At 38.3% G+C, this 26,091-nt stretch overlaps 1 protein-coding gene across 3 annotated transcripts; it reads left to right on the forward strand.

Annotated features, from left to right (window-relative positions):
- The first annotated feature begins 6 nt into the window (after positions 1-6).
- Positions 7-26,091, forward strand: KIF27 (kinesin family member 27). Of its 3 annotated transcripts, XM_072921783.1 has the most exons (14): positions 7-826; positions 2,228-2,610; positions 4,638-4,838; positions 6,170-7,098; positions 10,202-10,345; positions 13,834-14,009; positions 14,396-14,529; positions 15,069-15,224; positions 16,225-16,430; positions 17,296-17,436; positions 20,888-21,094; positions 23,489-23,687; positions 24,131-24,294; positions 24,867-26,091. In XM_072921783.1, the coding sequence occupies exons 2-13, from the start codon at positions 2,271-2,273 to the stop codon at positions 24,274-24,276; spliced, it is 2,979 nt and encodes a 992-aa protein (XP_072777884.1). In that variant the 5' UTR covers positions 7-826; positions 2,228-2,270; the 3' UTR covers positions 24,277-24,294; positions 24,867-26,091. The 3 variants fall into 3 exon arrangements, with proteins under 3 accessions (XP_072777884.1, XP_072777885.1, XP_072777886.1); XM_072921784.1 differs by lacking the exon at positions 20,888-21,094; XM_072921785.1 differs by lacking the exons at positions 20,888-21,094; positions 23,489-23,687; positions 24,131-24,294; positions 24,867-26,091 and adding an exon at positions 17,788-17,958.

Here is a 26,091-nt window from a genome sequence, read left to right on the forward strand (position 1 = left end):
CAAGTCTGACCTGTGACGGAACATGACTTTGTCTACTAGACCATGGCACTGAGTGAGCGCCACCTCCAGTCTTTAATCCTTAAACACTGCGAGGGACTGTGATTCCATCACCGGACTAGGTGGTCTGTTCCAGCATTTAATCACCCTTTTTATGAAGAAATTCTTCCTGATGGCCAACCTGAACCTTCCCCATCACAGTTTGAAGCTACTTCCTTTTGTACTGGCACCTGTTGCCTGTGAGGAGAGGCCGAATGCCATCTTGCTACTCCTTCCTTTCAGGCAGCTGTAGAGAGCAGTAAGGTGCCCCTGGGCGTCCTCCAGGCTAAACACCCCCAGCTCCCTCAGCCGCTCCTGACAGGACTTCTGCTCCAGACCCTTCCCCAGCTCCCTGGCGCTTCTCTGGGCACGCTGCAGCGCCTCGCCGTCCTTCCCGTCCGAGGGGCCGAGGCCCGGGCCGGGCGGGAAGGAGGCCGGGAGCCCGCCCGCCGCGCTCCGCCCGCGCGCGTCCGGCCGCGGGGGGCGCTGTGCGCGCGGCCGGGCGCGGCGGCCGTTGCCTGGCGAGGGCAGCGACGCGCGCGGCGCCGCCGTTCTTGCCCCCGCTGCGGCCCCGTGGCAGAGGGGCACGGCACGGCACGGCCCGGCACGGCACGGCCCGGCTCGGCACGGCCTGGCACGGCACGGCACGGCTCGGCAGGGCTGCCCACGCGGCTCTGGCGGCTCCCGACGCTCTCGCGTGATCCGGCCCCGGCTGCTCCTCAGGCTTGGAGACGTTGCAAACGCGGAAAATCTGCTGGGCCGCCCTCACGAGATCCCTGCGAGCGAAAAGGTTGCCTGTGTTTTTGCCTCTGCCTTACGGCAGCCGCGGGTATCGACAGCCGAGTGTCTCTCCAGCCCTGACGTATTGGGAATGTGTCATATTCTCACGTTCTTTTACCAAAATAGATTGTTAGGAGATAGGGTTTCCCTCCCACAGCCGGGACATGGCTTGTTAATTTGGTTTTTTGTTTATTTATTTAACTTTAAAAAGAGAGTAGGGAATGTTGGCACTTAGGAGCAGCACTTGCTAGGGGGCAAAAAAATAATGCACCCAGGTAACTAAACTCAGTTATCAATCAAAATGTGGTTTTAATCTGTAGTTGGTATGTTTATGTATCTGTTTCTGATTGCCATGGTACAAGTCATACTCATGCTTTGCTTATTTGTTCTTGTGCTCAGTCAATAAAATGAGGCTTTTCTTTTTTCAAATTTCAGCCAAGTCCTCACATTAAAAGAGGTAAAATGAAATGCGAAAGCTCTTCTCTTTCCCTGCTGTGAGATAACACTGTTTTGAGCTATTAGTTTTCAACAGACTTGAATTTTGAGAGCTTAGCTGATTTCTGCCAGTTCATTAATAGAGCTTTCTTGTAGACAATGTGCATGAGAGCAGAAATTTCAGCAAACTTTACCTTGCATGACAAAAATTCTCAGAGTTAGCAACAACAACAGAAAATATGTGTGTGTGGGACCCCATGCAGATTTTTGAATTCTAATGAAAGAAAGCTATAAAGAAAGGCAATTCCTTTATATTTACAAGTGTGCTACTGTGCAATGCCTATGCTGTAACAATGAATATGCACCTGGCAGTATAAGGTACCATGTCTGCTAAAATTATAATTACTAAAAAATAATTACATATGTGCCTAAAGTTTCGGGTCAAAATCAGAGGAATGCTTTATGTATAGTAAATAGATACATTTAAAACCACAGTTCTTTGCGCTTGTTGATTTAGAAATGTTTGGTGTTTGATAAGTGGAAGAGGGTATTGAGACATGTATGTATATTGTATGTTGTTGAATATACATGTATGTATATTCAGCTTCTGGAGAAAAAGGTTCTGTTTGACTGATTTGTGTTGCCTATGCAATATAAATGCAGGAACAGAAAAATGGGAGGCTCTATTGTAAGCCTTTGCTTTATCAACAGTTAAAACTCTATTTGTTGCTTTGTATGACTGTGTTATATTCAAATACAAAATCAGGCAACTTTCAGACTTAAATCTACTAACCTGGAAATTAATAGATGCAAAAATAATTTATTAATTGATGATATAGTTATTAATAGAGCTGCATTTATATCAGGTACTTTTCAAGATTGTAATGGTGCTTACACGTTCCTTAGGAAATCTCAACTTTTCACTTCAGGAGATTCATTATTTTCTTTACATAACATGGAAAACATTTTTTCTTAGTTGCAGACAACTGTGAATGCGGTGAACAGATTTCTTCTTGGCTATGTCCATACTAAGTGGGAAGCGCAAGGATGGAGTTTGGCATGGAGGAGATCCCTCAGTTAAAGTTGCAGTCCGAGTCAGACCTCTGCTTTCCAAAGAAATACTTCATAACTACCAAGAGTGTGTCAGATTAGTCCAAAATGCTAACCAAGTTATCATTGGAAAGGACCATGTCTTCACTTTTGATTTTGTGTTTGGCAAAAACTCAACCCAAGAAGAAGTTTATGCTGTTTGTATTAAGCCTCTTCTAGTGTCTCTGACTGAAGGATACAATGCTACAGTGTTTGCGTATGGACAGACTGGTTCTGGGAAGACTTACACCATTGGTGGTGAGCACATTGGTAGGTTATAGAAAGGTTTTTGGTTTTTGGAGTTTTTTTAATCAGTCAAGGGTACATTTCTACAAGTGAAATGTTTATTACATAGCAGATAATGATGCAGAATTTTAAGGATCAAGGCAAAAACCTGTAATGGAAAAATTATAATAGAAAATTGTAATAGAAAAATTCCAAAGTTCATGTGATAATAAAGTTCTAAAAACTTCTCCATAAATTAGACTATACAAAAAAAAAAATCTAAGAAAAACTCAATTTGTTACATGTTCTTTCATGTTCCACATTTTAACATGCAACTTATATTAGAACTTTTTTTTTTCTAAAATGTAGTGGTTTTGAAGATTTTTGCTACATTTATCTTACCTTGAAAAAGTCTTCATTAGACACTTAATTGTTTACTTGTTCATTCTGTGTTGGATTTATTTGCTTTTTCGGGGCTTTTGAGAGAAATTTCTGTGACATCAGAAATGTATGATTTACTTCTTCCAAATGGATATAACTAGAGTATTGTAAATATCTTGGTAGACTCTTCTGTTTATTTAGAATCATAGGATCACAGAACCATATAGAAACCATTGGAAAAGACCCCTGAGGTCTTGAAGTCACACCATTAATCCTGCATTTCCAGGTCCACAACTAGGCCCGTTCCATTGATTGACCACCAGTGAAGAAATTTTTCCTTATAACCAATCTAAACCTCCCCAGGTGCAGCCTGAGGTCATTTCTTCTTCTCTGTCACTTTTTACCTGGGAGGGGAGACTGACGCCCCTTCCCTGGTGCACCCTCCGGTCAGGTGGTAGTAGAGAGCAATATGGTCTGTCCTGAGTCTGCTTTTCTCCAGGTTAAACAACCCCAGCTCCCTCAGCTGCTCCTCACAGAACTTGTGCTCCAGTTCTGTTGCCCTTCTCTGGATCCTCTCCAGCTCCTCAATGTCCTTCTTAGAGTGACGGGCCCAGAACTAAACAGAGCACTTGTGGTGTGGCCTCACCAGTGTCCAGCACAGGGGGACAATCACTGCCCTGCTGCTGCTGACCACGCTTCTGCTGGTACTGGTCAGGATGCCAGTGACCTTCTTGGCCACCTGGGCACACGCTGGCCAAGATCCGCTGCTGTCAACCAGCACCCACAGGTCCTTTCTGGCTGAGCATCTTTCCAGCCACTCTTGCCCCTCCCAACCTGTAGTGCTTAGGGGACTGTTGTGACTCAAGGGCAGGACCCCGCACTTAGCTATGTTGATCCTCACACCATTGGCCTGCCTATTATTGTAACTTCCCTTCTATTCCCTTCACTAGTAGTTATTTAATGTTCCTATAAGGACCATTGCTAGCTAAATTGTTTGGGTAGTGGATGTCACAGTCTAAAACTGATCTTAGCTCTGCAATTACACCCTTTTAGTTTAATGAATATATTTACTAAATTAAAAGATGTGAGCAACCCGTTAGTTTTTTGGTAAAAGAAATTCTTGGTGTTGTCTCATAGGCAAACAGCTTCCATGGTCTTGGATAAAACCCACAGATTATTAATGGAAACATTGTCCTATGCTGAATACTCTTTAAAAAAGTAGAGTTTGGCACTAGTGTTCCCTGTCTATGAAAAAATAAGAAATTACTTTTAATGTTGGTCATAAATATTGTCTCATTATGTTACTGATGATTTTGCTTTATATAAGTAGAATTTATAGTTTCTCAAACCTTTGAGATGTCATTGCTGACCATATTGAGTAGGGAAAAAGAAGAAATCTGTACTCTGAGGAGTATAGTTTTAAAGCAGAATCCATGTTTTTCATAACTTTCATCACCATAAAATTACATAATTTAGAACTTAAATTTGAATCCTAGTACTGGATGCAAACAAAACTTCTGATGCACACACACAAAAAATTACAAAAATCCTTGTGAACCAATGAGCTCTTCAGATTCCTTAGTGTGTTGCATACTAAATATCGCAGGCTTCTTTCAAATTTCAGTCTTTGTAATTTATGTGACTAACAGAATGACTGCAGTTCTCTGTGACATTTTGTGGTTATATTTTAGCATCTGTTGCAGTGGATGAAAGGGGCATAATCCCACGGGCTATTCAGGAATTATTTCATCATATTTCTGAACACCGTAATATTAACTTCCATGTGAAGGTATCCTATATAGAGATTTACAAGGAAGAACTTCGAGATTTGTTGGATTTGGAGACCTCTGTGAAAGATCTGCATATCCGAGAAGACGAGAAGGGAAATACAGGTAGGATTCCAGCTCTCATATTTGGTGTTTTGGGTTTTAGTTTGGGTGCAAATTATTCTTGCTTTCTCTTGAAAATGCTTATTCTCTACTAATGAATAAAAGGAAATAAAAAATTAATGTTTCAGAATATGAACTCAGTTTAGCTGTTTGGAAGCAGTTAGGGGTTTAGATGCCTGTGAACAATATAGATGTTCTCTTATATGGATGGAAGTGGCAACAAATGGTAAATACAAAATTCTTGCTTCTGCAAGTTCTGTCTAGAAACAAAATAGTGTGTGATTATTCCCTTGAGTAAATATTTTAATATTAAACCATTGCTTCTTCCTTCAAAATTGCAATTGTTTAGTCAATTATATTGTAAATATCTGCTCCCCTTTTACAATGAAATGAGTGGAAGAGACCACTTCATTAAGAGGAGGGAAAGTAGATATTTTTAGAGGCTTTGAGATTAACACTTGCCCTGTAGGTATCCTGTTCACCCCATGAAAGTGCTAGAAGAATCCACATCAGAAGTATTTTATTCTGCAAGTACCTAGTCTGTTTTAGGTTTGGATCTTTTTTTATTTATATTCTCATTGTCTAGTGTTATTATACTGTTATATTAAGCTGTCGTGGGTTTTTTGTCGGTAGCTGGGAGAATGCATTTGTTCAACACAAATCTTGCAGAACCCCAAGGTTCCCCCAAGGATCCAAAAGGATCCCACAATATATTTTAAATTATTTTCTTTTTCTCAGTACAGTCAGCGTCAGTTTCTTGTACTAGGACATTTTCCATTTCTCATTAAAAGAAAAAAAATACAAAAAAGATAATTAGTAATAGTACTTAGTAGAAGTACATTTACATTGACACTTTATTAGATTACTAACAGATACCTATCCCAAAGGCCCAACTATCTGTGCTATTCAGAATAGAAAATCTTTTCTTAGTCCAGGTAAAGCCTGGTCTTTTTATTAACTGGCAGAATATCCTTTGAGCTGACTTTGCTCGTACTTTTTCTAGGTAGCACTACATTGTAAATTGTAAAGGTAATGTGCAGTATGTGATGTGTAAATTAGTTGTGTCTTAGGTCTAAGATACTGTTTGATATGTTATGGCACAATAGACCCATATATTAAATATCTGCAGGTTTCAAATGTGTTGTACCTCATGCTTTTCACATATTCTATCTGCTATTTTTATAGCTATATGCTATGACCTCATAGGTAGGTCATAGCCGTAGCAGGCTTGTATGTTTGTCTAATACATGATTATAGGTATTACTGTAAACTTTTGCTGAAGAGTTTAGATTTAATTAAATTATTCTTACTTTCATCTGGTTTGGTGTTTGAAGTGATTGTTGGTTCTAAGGAATTCGAAGTGGAATGTGCAGATGAAGTGATAAACCTGCTGGAAAGGGGTAATGCAGCTCGTCACACAGGCACAACACAGATGAACAAGCGCTCTAGTCGATCTCATGCCATTTTTACCATCAGTATTCATCAGAAGCAGTCTGCAGAGTATCAGAATGCTGCACAGGATTCGATCTCTTCAAAGTTTCATTTTGTAGATCTGGCTGGATCAGAGAGGGTAGCAAAGACTGGAAATACTGGTGAACGCTTCAAAGAATCAGTTAAGATCAATAGCGGTCTCTTTGCCTTGGGAAATGTCATCAGTGCCCTTGGAGACCCGAAAAGGAAAAGTGCACATATTCCATATAGGGCTGCTAAAATTACTCGTATTCTGAAAGACTCCCTTGGAGGAAATGCCAAGACTGTTATGATAACATGTATAAGTCCATCATCATTGGACTTTGATGAATCTTTAAATTCCCTCAAATATGCCAACAGAGCAAAAAACATTCGAAATAAACTAGTAGTAAATTACAACCCAGAAAAAGATGGAATTGATGAAATGGAACCTGAAGTCAGATTGCTTCGGGAAGCTCTGCAGGACCAGCAGGTCAGTAATCAGCATTTACATGACTTAAATGAAGAAAAAGGCCGTATCAGTTCACTTGAGGAGCAGCTCACTCGCCTTCAGGTTCAATATTCCAGTTACAGAAATTGTGTAGATGAAGCCTTACTTCTACTGGTTGATTTGAATGATGATGTTAGCTTAAGAAGAAGTCGGCGGGACAGGTTGCAGAGCTGGATCAGTATGGTACAGAAAGTAAGGAAGGAAGCTCTCACCGTCCAGAAGACTGACACAGGGACTGAGACCAGCCCTGTACCACATCACATTACAGTTCTTCAGCAGAAGAGGGACCTAGAGAAATGCCAGGTATTCAATTATAAGCTGTTTATTTAAATGACTAAGTAAAAAGGCAATCTGCCAAAATTTGAACTCCATTTTGAAAGATGAATAAAATTGTCACCTGTACTTCATTTGACAATTAAATTTAATTTAAAGCATTGTAGAATTTCATTTGGCTAATCTCTGGGACATAGGTGTTTTGTAATGGATTTTTGAATACACAATCAGTGACAGCAGAGATAAGTAATGTTATATTTTCTCTAGTCAGTTTCAAAATGATTCTTGAGGCTGAGCTGTTTTATCTGGTAGATTTTTGGTTTTAGCTTTGCCAGTATGCTGGGTCTGGCTGAGATGGAGTTAGTTTTCTGTATATCATCTCTGAGGGTGCTGTTTTAGATTTGTGACCAATACAATGGTAATAGGACAGTAATGTTCTTGCTCTTGCTGAGTGGTGTTTTGTACAGTGGTGGGCCTTCTGTTTTTCTGCCTGCACCCCACAGTAAATAGATTGAAGGATGCATGAATAGCTGGAGACACAAACGTGGAACAAAGCAGATGACCTGAACTAATCAGAGAGATCTCATACCACATAACATGATGCTCAGCAATAAAAAGGGAGAGGAGGAGGTTTAGGGAGACTTAGCTGTATTTTGCCCAGAACTGGCTGAGCATTAGTCAGCCTTGGGAAGTTGAGGGTGATGGCTTTTGCATCATCTCTTTTGTTTCATTTTCTTTCTCTCTTGCACTTCATCATTGCTTACTGATCAGTTTCTATCTTGACTCACAAATTTTTTTGCTGTCACTTTCCCTTTGCTCTTCCTCTGTCCTCCTAGGAGATGGGGGTAGGGGGAAGTGAAAAGATAGCTCTGTGTGCTTAGCTATCTACTAGGGTAACTCAAAACAGTTTATTTTGGATCCCCAACCTGTGGCTCAAGGCTTTCAAGATAATAACAGGTGTGATTATAGTGTGCTAGAGTTAACTTATTAATACCTGTTTAGTTAAGATGTTTAATGACTGTTGCAGGTCATGAAGCTGCATATTTGCTTTGGGTGCTGATTTGTATGTGTCCTTGAATATTTAGATGCTTGATTCCTTTCTAGCTGTACAACAGTCCCAAGAATCATTAATGACTATTTTCAGATTTTGCTGTTTTGTTTGCTTTTTATCGCTTTATTTTCCTTTTTTTTGGGAGAGCTATGACAAAACCATGGGCCGTCATCCTAACCTGGTACTTGGGTCTTACGTTGTGGATGTCCCAGTACTCCAAGAACCACCTCACAGATAAAATCAGGAACTATACTTTTCTCCTCTTCTTCTCTGAGAGACATTTTGCTGAGAGAGGGGAAAAAGTGGCATGTATCCCTTCCTCTCCTCCAGGACAGTTTTTTATAGCCTTGATGTAGTGGCTTCTGAGTTCCTTCAGTATCCTTATGTAATCAGACTGTTCATAATGATGTGTTGTGATCCCAACTTTGATTATTGTTCATAAGGTTAAACAGCTATTTGGAGTTTGCCACACAGGAAGATGCTCTAATGTGACTGATCCCTGAGGTATCAGTATGTGTGGGAGGAGCTGGGCAGGAGCACAGGGCCATTGCTGCCCCTGAGAGCTTGTGATTTCATATCTGAGCAGGCTCGTTAACCCATCAAACTAATACATTATTTGAAGGAGCTAAGGTGAAACACATTGACTTCTATAGCTGTGTTGGATCTGCCCCATGCCTATAAAGTCATTGTCCAGTGCCCTTAGAAATGCAAGAGGGTCTGGTCTAAAAGCCCACAAACAGGCTTGTGGTGGTCTGAGACTGAGAAGGTGTCTTGGTCTGAGGCCACAGAGACACTAAACCAGAGACTAAACCCTCAACTGTAATAGCTGATCTTGTAGTAAAGAAACAGTGGAAGCAGCGATTGAGTTAATAAGAGAAGAAGCAGCTCCTGCTCAGAGGAGGAGAGAGGAAGAATGAGAACAGGCAGCCTGTTCTGATGCCAGATGAATACCTCAGAAAAAATAATTTCAGTTTGTCATGTGTGGAAGGAGGCAGTGCTCCAATAAGTTAGAATTTTGTAACATCAACACATTTTTAAGTTTGCAACCAAACGGATAAAGCTATAGATAGTTATCAGGCCATTGCGTAAACAAATTTAGTCTTTTCTTTGCTCTCAAGCAATCTAAATCCCAGCTTTTTTTTCTTTTTTTTCTTCTTGATTTTCTTATGTGGCTTGCTTTAAACATGTTTCCCAGGTTCAAAACAGTGTAAAAGCTGAGCTTAAACTTAGCTTAAACTCCTTTCCCTGAGTGAGTATGCCATCCACAACCAGGAAGAGATGGTTAGAGAAAGGCCAAAATAAATGAGACACTACAGACTCTAGAGCCGGGTTTGCATATGGACAGATTTAACAACTAGTATAGGACCGTTCTTGTCTGTACATAAACATTAATTTGATAGCAGCTATTATTGCCTGGATAATGCTGTCTTACATGATAATCAAATACCAGTTGGGCTGTAGCTAATACCCAAACTCATTCATATGTCCACCACCAGGACTCTTGGAGAAAAAATAGGAAAAGCAGGAATGAGAAGGTTTGTGGTTTGATGTAATGTTTCAATACTTTGGCTTCTGCAGGCTTTCTGGATGACTAACAGCATTTGGAAGCCTCCATCAATCAGTATAAATTCATTCACAAGAACATACGAACAAGCATTCTTGTGTTTTCTTTAATTGTTAAACTATTATCCAAGTTGCAGATTTAGAACAGCTGTTCTTATTGTTTCCATTTGAGAAGGATGTTAATCATAAGATGCTGTGATCTTGTAGCTACATGTAACAGTATACTAAAGAGAATAACTGAATTTAATATATACTTCAATAAATAAGGTTTGGTTGTAAGTACATTATCTCCTTGGGAAGAATGAAACTTGTCACAACAAAATCAATAGATGAAACAGAAGTGAAGAATAGCAGGTAGAAACTGCAGATAACCACTTAGACAATTTGCTATACATACCTCAAGACTTTGCGGTTCTGGCCATGTCTTTTAACAACAAATGAGGTTTTATTTTAATTAATATTCCAGTTGTAGGAATAATAATGTCCCTTTTGCCCAGCTGAACTTTTTTTATTATCTAGCAGGTACTAGCTAGGAATGAAGAACTATTTAGCCAGAAGAATCATGAAGTGCAGATACTGCAGGATCAGACAAAGGCATTGCTACAAGAAAAGAAAGAACAAAAGAAATTTTTAAAGGAGGGTCAAGAAACACAAAGATTACAGGTATTTTTCCACTGGTACACATTTATCTGCATTGAACCATCCTTCTACCTTGTGAATGCATTCAGTAGGTCCCTCAGATTTTTTTTTACTTAATTAGCTTTCAATATTAGGGCCATTTTGTTATAATTAGAGCTGTTTCACAGAATGAGTTGGGTTCTTCTAGTAGATCTGTCACAGTAATGTGATTTCTGGAGACTGTATATGAGCCAATTCGTACCAGAAACCTCCTGCATAACTTGAACTGAACCATTTATGCTCTCCATGCTTCCTGAAGCATAACACACAACCCTCTCCCCAGATTTTTATCATTGTTAGGGAGTTTCAGGACAATTAATAGATTCAGATTTGAAAGATGCTTTAGAATTTAAAAAACCTATAAGGATCCTCTTGCATGCTTTAATTGAAAAATTGTATAGAAAGTTACTTTGTTACAGCTTTATTAAGAATTAGAGTATTGTCCCCTTTTGACTTTATAAGACAGAATTGCATCCTAACTTTCTGATCCTTTACCATTAGAGAAAACAGAGTGACACAGTGAAAGTGAGGTAATGACAAAGTGGCTGCTTGCCTCTGTCCTTGTGTGGATCTTGAGTTTGCTAATGAAATTACGGTGACTAGTATGTGCATAACATTTCAAGATTGAGAAGACTGTACATAGAATAGTTAATATTCTGCTGGTGTTGCTGGACAAGCAGACTACAGATAATTTATTATATGTATTTTTAAAAGAGAAAAGCATAAACATGGATAGTTAGTGCTCTTCTCCTTATACTTTTTCTCCTTTTTCCTTTTCTTTTCTGATGGCTTGGGGAGAGTCAGTGCATTAAAGGTAAGTAAATTAGTCATGATCTTTTTCTTCCTTCTGTCTCTTTCTTTCTTTTCTGTCACTTCTGGCTAGATTTTTTTTTTTAGCCTGCACACCATAGTGTCAATTATGCTGTGATAATGCTTGTATAAATTTTGGAGGATACAAGGTAGCTGTCACAGTGTAGATAGAAGAATCTTTCAGTATCAGAGGCAGGAGGGAAGCTTGAGAACTTTCAGGCACCATTTTGGCATTTAGTTCACTAAACTGCCACTTCTATTTAAAAACATACAATGTAAAGCAAGTGCTTCTGTCAAATATTTTACACAGACAGATGTAATTTAATGGTACATGATAGAATAAGGACTTTTAGAGCAGCGGGTATGAGGTAGGAGGTAGTAAATGTTTATACACATATGTATTTATGCAATGGGTGTACACTGTGGAGTTGTGTGTGCAGTTGTAGCAGGGGCAAAGAGCTTCAAGGTGGATCAGTTGGCTGTTACTTCTTCCAAAATGATAACAAATAAGATATTGATACATACATTGTATTGTCTATGACATAGGAATAATATGTATTGTATTCCAACACAATGTCAAATTGTAAAGCATTGTTTGTGTTTGGGAGGAACTTTCAATCTAAGACAACAATATAAAAAAGAATTAATAAAAATGTGTCACTCGAAGTAGAAGAATGCAGAATGTACCATGAGCTATATTTCAACTTCCCTGTTGTTGCTAGGCCTGATTTTAACCATATTCAAAAATAATCAAAAATAATCGAGTGAGTAGAAAATGGAAATAACCAGGCCTTATGGATGAATCAGTTTAGATAACATAAGTACTTTTGAACAATGTATGGAGAATGCTGTAGGAAAAGCAGATAAGGTATTGAAACTAGCATTATCTACAAACCTGAGGCTGGGTGGAAGAAAAAGCAGCAAGTGATCCTGGGATCATGTGCATGTTTAGTTTATTAATACAAGTAATCTTTAAAGTGGAATTGTACAAAGTGGAAGAGGAAGCCCATATACATGTTTAATTAATAAGACACAGACCATAAGTTCAATTATAAATTATTTGTTTAATTCTCATTTTATTTCTCCATAAACACACATATAAAAAAAGCATAAGCTCCTAATTATGTCATCCACTTCTCACTAGATGCCTGGATAGGCTAATGTAACTAGACCAGGTGTGCTATGGGAAAATTGAAACCCACACAATTACCTTGAGTGAGATTTCAGGTCAGAGTCACAATTTAATAGAAAGGTTAAAATAAATGTAATGCCATTCAAACTGGCTTAGGCCCACAAAGTCAGATTACAGCCTGCCATCCTGTTGGCCAAGGTGGTGGTTGCAGTCCTATCAGGTGGTGATTGCAGTCCTGTTGAAGTGATGGTTGCAGTCAAAAGTGGTGGTCCTCCTCTGGATCTGTCCAGGGGTGGTGGGGGTTCAAAGCCCCCAGTTATTTATGGTCAGGTTCAAGGGAGAGTATTCAGCACATCCGCTTGGGCGGACAGTTGCACAATGGGAATGATGTAGTCCTGTGAGTCATAGGATATTTTTGGGAATCCTTGGTGGTCTAAGTTGCTACAGCTATCTGTTGTGGTGGTGCCATTGAGTCCATTATGGCCCATTGGCAGAGACAACCACTTCAGGATTGGGGGGACTGTGCTGGTGTTTCCCCAGAAGGAGTTAGCACTGCAGAGTCATTTATGAAGAAAAAGAAACACTTCCCTTCTCACAGGGTTTGGCTCTTCTACCTTGTCTCATTTAACACCCAGCTTGTAGTCTGAGGTGTCAGCTGGGCATCTACTGGGCATCTACTGCAAACAACCAATCATTAACAGTTTGTCAGAATTGGCATAGAATACTCAATTTGGTTACACCCCACACTGGCACTCTTTCTGTAACCCAGGACACCTGGGTAGGTCTGAACAAAAATGTATCTAAACTTTACTGGACTGGGGAGTGGGAGGGGGGCTCTGAGACTGAAGATGCGTCACAGAATTCTCAGTTTGTTGCAGAATTTGCCTGTGCCCTGCACAATAATTTGGGGTCAGCGGGTGATTTACAAGATTCATGACCTTTGTGAGGAACTAGAAGTCATGAATATGATACAGAGCTCAGTTTTGCTTTTGCTTTATTTTTTTCCCATGAGACTGAGAAAATGGTGAAACAGCATATAGTCACTGACAGCTAAAATTGAAATTAGAGAAGTTTACAGATGTGAAATCTTTAGATTTCCCAAGTGCTTATGAAGCTGAAGATATTATCTTCAGCTTTATAAGCTTATGCTTATGAAGATAATTGTTTTTGCCACAATTATCCAAAATATTTAGGCTTAAGTTTCCCACCTACAAGTGCTATGGCTGTCATGGTTTCACCTCCCAGCTGGTTTTCTAGGGGTTTTGAGGGTTCAAGTATGAAACATTATAAAAAATGAATTATTATTCTTACCAATATGTTGAGAACATGGGATAATGAATTGCTACCAGTGCCCTTTTTCACGTTTGGAATGACTCCGCTAGACTCTTGCAAAACAATTTTGTACACAGGGTTTCAGAGTAATTTTGCTTACAAGCTGAGATGGTGAAATATTTTTTAAAATATGAGTAATTAAATGCTAAATTATTGCAAGTATTTTTACCGTTCACTGTTTTCATGTGCATTTTGACAGGGGTATACCAGCCCCCCTGTCTTGTCTCTGGCCCAGATAATGGCAGAATTCCATATTCGCAGACAGATTATACTGAGCAAGTTAGAAGATCAAGATAAAGTCCTTCACTGCCACCTCCCTGATCAGAGTGACAAAGAGGAAGACAATACAGGCTGCGAAGAGAAAACCTCATATAAGTAATTTTTTGTTGTTCTTTCACTTTTGTTACAGAAAAATGTATAGCAAAGGTAGTATTAGTGCCTAATCCTTCCATGATATGAGACCATCTGTGGTGATACTTACCGTAAACCTGTGGGACCAACTGGGCATACTGCAAAATAAGTTTAATATATGTAGGTTTAGCAAAGATTGTGTAATCCTTGCTTGTGGGTCAGAATCTACCTTGAAGACTAGGGGTTGGGTGATGGTGTGTGTGGGAGTGGTGTGGATGATGAAGAAAGTATAAATGCTTTCTTAAGTTTGAGCTTCTTCTCTGTTAAGATCATCTACTTTGCATGATGCTTAAAGAAAAAAAAAAATCCCTGTGTATTTGCAGAGTAGCATGTTTATTGTTCTTCCATAGGCGTTCCATAAACCGAACAGGGACACAAAATCATGCATCTCTGTGCTTTCTTCCTGATGTAAGTGACATGAAATATCAAGTAGACAAGTCTGATTTGTTGAATACATCTGCGCTACAAACTGACACAAACACAGGTATAATGGAAGTCATTAGAGCAAATCTTACTACAGTATCAGAATATGCAATAACGTCTTTAGCTTATGTAATTAGTTTTCCCAGCAAAATATGTGTATTTGTTACAAATATTTTTTTGGTTGCAATTCAATGTAGCTTTTCCAATTTCTGTTCTTTCCCATTCCCATGAAACTGATGTTAGTAACCTCTAAGTAATACCTACTAGCCAGAAAGCAGTTCACTTATCAAAAACCTACTCAGGTATAAATTTTTGGAATTGCTTCAATGCAAGAAAATGGATGCTATTATCTTACCAAAAATACTGAAGTGGTTTCCTGAAATATTTTTCAGATGTAGGGTCTTGAAATAAAAGTGTATACAATCCTTTTTTTTCCTGTTTAGACACATGGCAGGGAAGAATACCCTGCTTTCTTCTCTCCTTTTGATTCTTGTACTTCGTATGGAAGAGCAGCACACAGTCAATATTGCAGAGCACTACCTTTTGAATACAACATCTATTGCAGATTTCATAACTCTATTTTGCTTTGTTTTTTTCAAGGTGAAGAGATTGACAGCCTCCAGAATAGCCATGTTATTAACATGCAGAAGTTAACGAATTCAGAGTTGAGACTTGCTAAGGCTGAGCAAAAAATAAGCAAACTTGCACTTAATATCAAAAGGAAAGTGGAACTTATTAAGGATTTAGTAAGAACAGGTAACTGGCTACTGTAGGAATACTAGATACTGAAGGGAATTAAGATGTTCTGAAATAAAGGAAAAGGCACTGAAAATCTGAAGTCCTGTATTTCGTAGTTTTTACATAACCATCTTAGACAAGAATACTTTTAACAACTTAAAAATCCATAGATTTTGCTAATTACTTGCTATGATCACACTGAAAATTTTGATTACAGCCTACTCTACTATGAAGATTATTTGTTAAATATTTTTTGTCTTTTGTTGATTATTGCTTTTATCCAACAGTAGTGTAATTTTTCATGTATGGTCAGTGCTATCTCTCTGTGTATTTGTGACATGGTGTCTGGGATTGGAGAAAAGATACATCATTGTATCTTCTATATTCTGTAACAGTAGAGAAATGGGAATCAGAAGGGGATGAAGGAAAAAAATCAGTGTCTCTGGCAGCATACATCCCTTACACATCTGTCCTGATAGAAGAGACTAACCTTGTGATGACAGGAAGGATCTCTTTCCTCAGCCCCTTTAATCACACTCTTCTGTTTTGTTTACCTTCTCTTGAGGTGGTCTGAGAAAGATTCTGTGCCATCTCAGATTGCCTGAACAGGACACGTCACAGAGTAGAAACACAATCCAATTATTAAGCTGAAAGTTGAGTAATTAAAAAATGGCATATTCTTCTGGGGAAAAAAAAAAAAAGCCAAAAAAACAGAATTATGAAATACAGGATAGCCATTTTGCCAAAATCTGCAGTAGGCAGAAGAATTTAACTCTGGCACTCAGATGGCATTTTCTTGGGTAGCATGAAGTGACTCATGAAATGCTCAGATGTAGGACTCTGTATCTCCATTTCAGAGTTAGAAGGGAGCTGCAGGTTCCTTTAGTGTTGGAAGATGTATCAGAAATTACTGACTTAGGCAGAACAAATTAAATAATATTTCAGCTCCAGGAGTGAGTATTACATTTCAACTGATTATTATGTTGGTTTTAAACTATTTGTATATGTTGTCTTTAAGGTAAGGATGCTCAGTCTTTAAGCAGGCAGTGTTCTATGAAGATAAGTCAACTGGAGCAAGAAATTGAGCAGGCCAAAACACAACTGTCTGAAACACAAAAGCAGCTTCAGGAGCCAGATAGTAAAGAGCTGAGAGATATTCCTGTGAAAGTCATGTTACAGGAAGAGGGCCAGAAGAAGACAGAGGCAGCTAAGTTGAAAGTGCAGGTATTTCTGATCTGATCATTAAGATTTGCAAACCTCTGTCTCACTCTCTGAACCTTAACACTCTGTTTGTAAAATTCGTACCTGTTTTACACACTGGAAGCTGGTTGGATTGAAGTAGCTAGTGGGAAACTTAATACTATTATACTGAAAGTGCTGGTTAACATCGACTTGGTCAGATACATAAAATACCTTCTTGGTATGTAAGAGGCTAAGAAAGCATTGGGAGATAGGAGATTTCCATACATCATTGTATATAGTCCAATAGAAGGACTTTTCCTAGAGGGGGTATTACACATTTATTACTTGCTGTAAATAAAATTGATGTTTTATGGAAATACTATATAAATTGTAGGTCTAAGCAAATCCCTGCAATGCTTTGCATGATCAGGCCCAACACAGGCATATTTGTTTGACACTGACCTTCTATTTTTAAGTTCTGCAACATCTAAGTTAGTATTCTGTGTAGGGCCAGCTTAGGTGCTCTGTATCTCTCAATCCTAGAATGACAGGTCAGTAAAGTTCCACACAGAAAGAGGTAGTTTGCTTATTGACCTGAGCTCAATACCAGCATTCTGGCACCATTGTGTCTCTGCAAGTGTTCCAGAACTGTGGTTTCTGCTAGATTTTAGTACTTTCACTGTATTGCCAAGCATGAACTGTACCTTTTCATGTCGTTTAATTCTGCCTGTGCCAGCTTCACCAGATAGCTCAGAAGCTGCAGTAATAGCAACTGATTGGACAGAAGTTAATAAATCTTGGTGACCCTAAGAATTCAGTGAAATAAAGAATGAAGCTGTGTCATATTTTAGTTGCAAGTTTTCCTGCTCTTAAGCTCAAAGTTGTCATGAACATTCTGACCTTACAGAAGAGAGAAGCAAGAGAACTTGAGCAGAAAGTGGCTCAGATGAAGCATCAGCAATCCCAGATACAGGAGAGACTGTGTGAGGAGAGTGAAAAGAAGAAGCAACTGGAAGCAGAGCTTCAGCAAGACCAGCAACAAATTAAAGTAGGATTATTCCTGTTTCCCTATGACAAAGATTAGGATGAATAGTTTTTGCCCCTACTTCCCCACAAAACTACACTACCAGGTTTTCCCTTATTTTCAATAATGCCATAATGAATTTCTTGATAAATGCACCAAAGAAATTGTCTATAAACATTTTACATTAATCTCCATCTTGCCTTTCTCTTTTAGCTTTTTTTTCCCCTTCATTTTATTGACCTGGTGTCTAGTTCTGAATTGCAATTTTATAAATAAATTTAGGGTCAGTATTTCAGCTTATGTCTTGGAGGACTCTCACATAAATGTTTTTGACTGACTGATGTAGGAAGAATGGTACTTTTTGTTTGTTCACAGGACTTCAACTTAAGATGGAGCAACAACAGATGATCCTTAAAATTTAGAATAAAGAAATTGCTGCTTTTAAAAAGAAGAAAAATAACTCAGTGGGAACTCCAGAGAAGTAGTTAATCTATTCCAAATATGTGTGACCCCCGAAATAAAAAAAAAAATGTTTCTTCATCTCTATCTCTAGTCATCTGATTATTTAAACTTTATATGAAGAGTATTCCGTCATAGTTTTGTGGGGTTTTTTTTTGTTGTAGCAAAAATTGGGAGGCAAGCCTAGCAGCTCTTGTACTTTTTGAATGAAAGGAAGGCCTTTTCTTTTTTTTTTTTTCTTATAATTTGTCAGAAATACTGATTCAGAGACCTGTGAATTCATCAGATTTGGTTGTCCAGTTGGTTTGAGGGTGACCTTGATATGCTGCTGTATTTTTAGTGTTCTGTGGGTTGTTCAGGTGTTTTATTTTGTTTTGGTTTCTACTCTGATATTAATTACAGTGGTTTCAGTTGTTGATAACAGGGTTAGAAACGTATGTATCCTATGTAGCAGTGCCACCTACATTACTTCAGATATGGACACTGAAATATGAATTACCCTAAGTCTTTAAAGGTCAAAAGAAATTCTAAAAGTTAAATAAAAGAAATTTCTTAGCCTTAACAGGAATATATTATCTTATACACTGTGGCTTCAGAATAAATTTATAATGGGCCATGCTTGCAGGTCCAACAAAGAGCTGGTTTTGAGCCACTAAAATGCAATGAGGACGGGCTAGCTGAATTTTCATGGTACCATCTAAACTTAGTTTCTGTGCTTGGGTAGATGACATTTATTTATGTAAATAGTTTTTAAAAATATATTCTTTAGAAAAGATACTGCATCTGATACAAGTTAGTTTATATGGGATGTAGCAATCTAATATTGCTGAGGCCCGTTTAAGTCAGTATTATTCTGAGTAAGGATTCTGTTGCAGAATTAATACTGACATTAGAAATGTTCATGTCTTCTACATTTTTATCACTAATTCTGAAGAAAGGTAAAACACAATCATACCATTCTGACTCAAACTGGCCTGGTTAATGTTCTCTGGATCTCTCTTGAAACTTTGGAAATTAGAAGAGCAGAAGTGGCTGGATGAAGAAATGGAAAGAATTCTTCAACAGCACCAACAATTAGCAGAACTAGAAGAAGATTTAAAGAAAAGAGAAGCCATTGTAGAAAAAAGAGAAGCATTATTGCAGGCGAAATGCTACCTGGAAATCAAGAAACTGAGATCTAGCCAGGTGATTCAAGAAAAAACCCACAAAACTCACCACAGTCATAAGACTAACTGAAAGACTGGTGGTGAGGGAGGGCAGATAAGACAGCAGAGGAGGTTCAAGGGACCTCCTGTGTCTATACTACAGTGATGAAGATATTAAGTAGTTTGGCCAATTGACATTTAAATCATAATTAACACAGACAATAATTTTAATTCACTTTTTCTCCCCAAAATTGCAAAAATGAAACAAAAACCAAATCCAAACAATTCTGAACTGTGGAATTGTTATTGCAGAGCATTAAATGATATATTTATTATATATAATTTATGAATATGACTGAGTCTTTCTGCTGTCTAGAGAACACAGCAAGGAAATATCTTGCAATATTTAATTTCTATACTGCAGATCATTGTTACATATAATGACTAGTGCTTTTAATTTTTATTATGTAGAAAACTGCACGTTGGGCTTTTTGGGCTTTTTTTTTTTTTTTTTTTTTAGTGGTATCTGTCCACTCAGAGTAAATGAGGTCCCATTACAAGAAACAAGCAATTTTTTCACTTCAGAATGTGACAGTGTCACCTACATTTTTGTTACTGGAAAGGAATATCTCATTTTTATATCTGTGGTTGCTGTGGGTTTTTTTTTTTGGCTTTGAACAAAGATAGTATGCAATTGTCTACCCAATTCAGCATGCTGTATGCAGCTTCAGGGCAGCACCACTGACAAGTCAGACACTTTGGAAGAAATACAGGTTCTCCAAATGGAAAGGGATCAGCTGCTCAGAAGGAGAAATAGTATGGATAAGAAACTGAAAGATGGTAAAGTTTTGTCAACTGAAGTAAGTAAGCACTTCTGAGATAAATACAGGTTTTAGGTATTGTTTGATAATAAAGAATTTCAGTCATAACCTAAAATGTCTCCAAATATCAGGTAAGCTAGATATAAGGAGCAGAGGTTGGATACTTTTGTAAATAGATATTTTAGAGTACTTCTATAATAGCACCAAGTATATACTGGTGAATGAAGTTTAAGATCAGAGGAACATAAGTCAGATTGTGTCTTGCCAAACTCTATTAGTCTAAGAGTCATATAATGAGAAGTAAGGGAACCAGAACTTAATTTGTTTATCACAGGCAGGTATTTTAATGTTAGGATACAGAACAAGCCATGTATTCACATAGTAATGCTCCTTGATTTTTTTCATAGAATCTTGTGAAAAAGCAAATTTCACCTGAAGGAGTACTACTTATTTTCTACAGTGAAAAAAGTCATATTACATGGATGGCCAATTACTTGGTGTTGATCAGTATCATTTTGTTGAAGATAAAATAAATTAATATAAAATGCACAGATTGCTTTTAGGTCTTGAGAAGCAATATGAGACTATGGCTTAGGCGATAATGTTCCAGAAAGACCCCTACTTGCCTCACTCATCAAAGTCTGCAGTGCTTCAGGCCAGGCATTTCTGCCACTTCCCTACATAAGTCATGATCACCAAACTCCTTACTGGCTGATTGATTAATTCATTAATCTAACAGAAAATAGTACATTAAAAAAATTAAAAATAGCAGAAGTCAAACTGTGGTGAGGATGAGGGAAGGATAAAAAGGAAAACATGACTTCTAGTTTTGTGATGAGCCATTTGATCAACCCCTGTATTGTGTTAGGAAAAAACAAATGTTCTAGATTTGCAATCTACCTCTTGTTTTCCTATTCCATTGTCTGTGCTACTAGTTCACCTTACCATTAAGTTCAGGTTTGCTCTTGAGAATGAAGCTAAAGATGTCTTGAAAGATTAAATCTGAGCTTTTATTTTTTGTAAAGATCTCACTCATGTGTTTCTCTGTAGGAAGAACATATTCTTTTCCAGCTAGAAGAAGGAATTGAAACCCTTGTAGCTGCAATTGATTACAAGAATGAAAGTATCCATAATCACCAGCACTTACTTAGGTTATCTTCTCAGAGTCTTTCACAGAGCCAGCATAACGTAATAGGGAAACTAGTTTCTTTGTCTGCTGCTGAGCTCAGAGCTATCATCACCAGTTATTTCAACAAGGTTTGTTTTGAATATGATTTTATCCCATTTTCTATTACTATTCTAGATACTGAGATGGTGGCAGGAAATAAAAATAAATTTAAGAAGAAGCTTTTGGTTAATATATCTTCAGGTTACATAGATCTGCTATTAAATAGATCTGCTATTATTAAACTTAAATAGGATACTTGTGAGTTAAATTTGTATATCTTGTTTTGATAGATTAGCTAGAAACATGCTACAAATCTGGAAATTACCTTGCCCTTTTCCAGTGCTCTGTTTTGTTAACTTAAGGGGAAACAACGTGTTTAAATAGTGGTGTTGTAGTCAAATTCTTCCTGACTGCAGAATTTCAGAAAACTTCATAAAGCTCAGGCTGTCACTCCTGTTGTGTTTTTCCTAAATCTGATTTTGTTGGTTTAAAAGAGCCTGGATTTAGAGAGGGCAGAGGAAGCCATGGAAGCAGCTTCTGAGAGAGAACGCTGCTTGAAGCTTCTACTATGTCCATGTTTCTAAATGGACATGTTTCTAATTGGACATGTTCTCCAATTAGAGAAGTTGGTAATGCCTCTGTGATGACATATTTAAGAAGGAAAAAAAATGCACGCAGTTTTTCTTTTCTGAGGGCTGGGGGTTGCTGGGGTGGCCATGAGGCTGCCGTGGCCATGCGGCTGCTGCCATCTCAGCATGGCCTGCAGTGAACTGTGCCTGCCTGGCCACTTCTAGCCTGCCATGCTGTGGGCAGAAAGGCAGGGGTAGTGGCACCAGCTGCTGTTTCCTGGCACAGCCACAGCCATCTTGGCACAGTCCACAGGGAACTGTGCTTGCTTGGCCGCTTTTGAAGCCAGCTGTGCTGCGGGCAGAAGGGCAGGGGCAGCGGTAGTGGCATCTCCTTGCAGGCGCCTCACATGAAGAGAGGCGCTGAACGGTGCCAGAACCACAGTGGCTGGCACTGCCCAAGCGGCAGTGGCAGGGACCGTCTGGCCAACAGTGAGGGGCATGGCGAGCATTTCCCCCATATAGAGCCCAGATGAGATCAGCCTTTTAGCACTGCAAAACCCTATAAGAACTTTACAATGGATAGAACTTGAAAACAAACAAACAAACCTGCAGACAGTTTTCTTCTGAGTCAGAAAACAGGCGGTGAAGACACCTGAGGAGAGCAACATGGTGCCACTTAGGTCAGTGAAAAGCCTCCTCCAGGAAGAGGACATGCTCCAAACTTCAGAGCTGAGATTCTTGTAGAAGCTGTGGTGAGGACTATAATACAACAAACTTTCCCCATAATTCCATGAAGTGCATAGGGGGATCCAGAGATCCACTCACAGCCCATGAGGAAAAGTGCTCATGCTGGACTAAGTGGGTGCTGAAAAGCTGTAATTTAGTGGGAAACTTGAGCAGAGAAAGATAGAGAAAGAGAGCCCTTGCTTCCAAAGTAGAAAAGATTATCCTTAAAAGACTACATCCCATGAACTAAAATGACCCACTCTGTTCAGTTTTGGGAAGACTGCATTAACTGTGGGAGGGACTCACATTACAGTAGGTCGGGTGGGACTGGTAATCATGAAAATTAGAACCACACTAGAAAAGTTTGCAGAGAATTGTGTCCCATGGGAAGGACCCCACAGCATAGCAAAAGAAAATCCTCTCCCTAAGTGAACTGAAGAAGGATTTCAAGTGAAAAAACTGAGCAAAACTCTCACACGCAGTCTTCCTGTGCTGTCAGTGGTAAGGGAAGAGGGACTGGAGGTGGAGAAAAAGAGTGTTTTAAAAGTTTTATTTTAGTTCTGATTATCCTCTTTTAGATCGGTTAATAAAATTTTCATTATACCTTTTAAATTTGAGCCTGTTTTGCCCTTTGAGTGTTTCCTTCTGGTGCTTACTTCAACTCAAGAGCCCTTTAGTTTTTCTTTCCTCCTCCTCTGCTGTAGTTCAGCAGAGGAAAAAGAATAGTTTTTCGTGAGTGCCTGGCTTTTAGCCAGTAACCACGACACCAGTATAAACTGATGCTTTGCAGTGTATGCAGCTGTGTGCTTAGGAATCATACATCTGGAGACATAAATATTAAATGCATTATGACATGGTGTCTTTGTGATCTTGGGTGAATCTTTGGTAATTTTGTAGAAGAGTTGTCTGTGGGATGCAAGTTGGAAGTTTTTCAGAATCCGGAAAGCATTGTTATTTCAGTTTAAATTTTGCACAGGGTATTAAAAAAATCCACTAGTCCATGTGATCAAAATGTATGCATTTTAGTTCTGAAGAGTCAGCCTGTAGCAGTGGCGAGTCTATTTCCACTATAAGCTTAATTGCTTTTAGAGATCCAGTGCTTTTGTATGTTTTAATCTAGTAGGCTGAAGGGTAAAAGATTTTCTGAAAACTGCTTGATAAATCAGAATAAGTGTGTTTCTTTCTAAGATTATTGGCCTGCGCGAGTCTGAACGAAAATTACAAGTGCAGATTGAAGAACAGGAAATTAAGTCCATACACCAGAAAAACATGATGCATGAATTGGAATCTGCACTTGAACACATCAAGGTGCAATGTCACAGACAGCTGACTCACCAGCGCCAAGAACATGAGAGAAAAATACAGTTTATATTGAAAAATTTCAAAGGTATTTTCTTCTTGGGCGGGGATTATACAGCAAGTATTTTCTTTGGTCATTGAGAGAGAAATACTGTATTCCAACTGAAAAAATGAATAAGGTTCAGAGATATATTTTGGCTGTCACTAATTCTATTACCATGTAAGATGTCAAGGAACAGACACATGGTGTCCGTATCAATGAAAAACAGAAGATTTTTTAAAAGCAGTATCAGAACTGTTGTATTTTCGTATTGAATTTACTGATACTGAAAAGTAAGACACCAGTTCTGTTGATCTTGATCTTCTAAATACTATTACAACTATATGTAGGATTAACACAGCCTTTTTGATCTTATTTCATGTTAGTTAAACCATGCACATTGCAAGCAAAATGCCATCAAGATACTCTAATTGGGCATCTTGATTTTTGGCAAAGGTACTTGGTTTTTAAACTGATTTTATTTTTTCTAGAACAAAATAGTGAAGGCACTGCAGAGACCCTGAAAGGGTATGAAGTAAAAATACAGCAACTGGAAAAAGATTTATTTTTCTATAAGAAAACCAGCAGAGAGCTGAAGAAGAAATTGAAGAGCCTTCTTGGAGAGTCATCTGAATAATTATTGTCATCAGTAAATGTAAGCATATTTCTGATAAATGTTTATGCAATTCTCAACAGACCAGTTGAAGAACTATGTCAGATAGCTGTAGAACATAGTATTTTTACTGTATTAACTGTATTTTTGGGAATATATTCCACCTCTACCCACATTTCAAGTGAGAGACATTTGTTTATAGCAGTAGCTCTAGCAGCGGTGTGCCAATGGTTTAAATTCTTGCTCTGTTTTCTCTGGATTCTAACAATTTCAGCATTTACAACCTCAAACTGTTACAGTTCAGGCAAAGGAATTTTGCTCTCTGAAAGAACTTGAATGCTGCTGTAACTAACAGCTTTGTTATATGCCATGCATTTAATTTCTCAAAAGTTTCTGGGAGATTGTAAATGAAAAGTGCCACACTTTCAGTTACTAACTTATTTTAGCTACTTACTTACTAAAGCTGAAAGAGAATTTACACTCTTGAAGGGGAAGAAGAAGTGGTCTCTATTGCAACTCTGTGCTTTGACATAAAAAAACCCCAACCAACTGAACAAACAAAACACAACAACCATTAGTATAAGTTTTTAACTGTTTCATGTCCTTCTTGCCAGAATCCAGATGTACAACAGAGCTATTCATGTGGAGGAGAAAAGAAGATTCATCACCGTTTCTGTTGTCTCATACCTCTCAATGCCACCACAATACCTCACATACACAATATGGCCTTCTTGGCCTGTGTTTGTTTCTTTTTAAGGCTCAGCAAGACTGGTTCTTCCTCCCAAAGGATGCTTCTATTTCTTTCCACTCAGTGAAAATTCAGTTTCTTTCCTACACAGAGAGGCTGATCACACCCCTCTGCTCCCAGAGTGAATTAGGGCTCAGCCCTTTCCCTCTAAGGCAAGATAATGAGCCTTCATATTCATGACTATAAAGTACACTATCAGACTGTGAACATGATTATTCTAGAGCCTAGATAATGAGTGACCATGGGAAAGACTATTCTGTGTCTAGTATACACAGAAGCATGTAGTTTAGGATATGTATCTTTGTGGGCAAACACTTAGCCTTGGGAAATTTTAGCAGTAGGAAGAAGGGAGAAGACCCCTCTGAATTTCCAGCATTTCTAATGCATGTATTTTCAAGTTTTGTAAGATACTCTGGATTGAGTTATTTTTCTTTTTAGTATTTTTCAGTACATTATGAAACATGTTGCTATATAATGCAATAAAACCATAATTTGTTACTGGGCTTTAGAAAGAATAAAATCCCTATTTGTATATTGCAATCAAATTTGTAAATGTCTTTTGTGTGTTGTACTAGTATAGTTGTTGACTTTCAGTACATGAATAATTTCAAATTTGTCATGGTTCAGTTGTTTTTAGACTGCTTTCTGGGATACATGACAAGTTTGAATGGTGAGCCTTGTATTAACAGCACCTTCTCAGATGAGAGTAATGGCAAGTACCACTTACAGTTTTGTAGATGGTGAACTTTTTGAATAGAAAGGGCAAAATGTGAGGTGCTGATAACTTTTTACCATGTTCATGCTGTGAGTTGCTGATGCTGTAAAACCATGTTGCCTGCTTATGTCAGGCACTTAGAGAAGTTGTAACTTTTAGTTGTTGGCTGATAATTTCATTCTGCGTAACAGTATTGGTGTTGTTATCCAGTCAAGAGGAAGGACAAGTTGCTTCTGATGAATTCAAATGAAAACAGCTGTAAAAGTAAAGTAAAAGTAAAAGTACTTTTTCAAGTATCAAAAAACTCCCATTCTGTCAGCCTGCTCCGTGTACTTTAAGCAATGAATAAAAAGAGTAATAAAATAATTTAACATAA

The sequence above is a fragment of the Taeniopygia guttata genome, chromosome Z (assembly GCF_048771995.1).
Source record: "Taeniopygia guttata chromosome Z, bTaeGut7.mat, whole genome shotgun sequence".
NCBI classification, from domain to species: Eukaryota; Metazoa; Chordata; class Aves; order Passeriformes; family Estrildidae; genus Taeniopygia; species Taeniopygia guttata.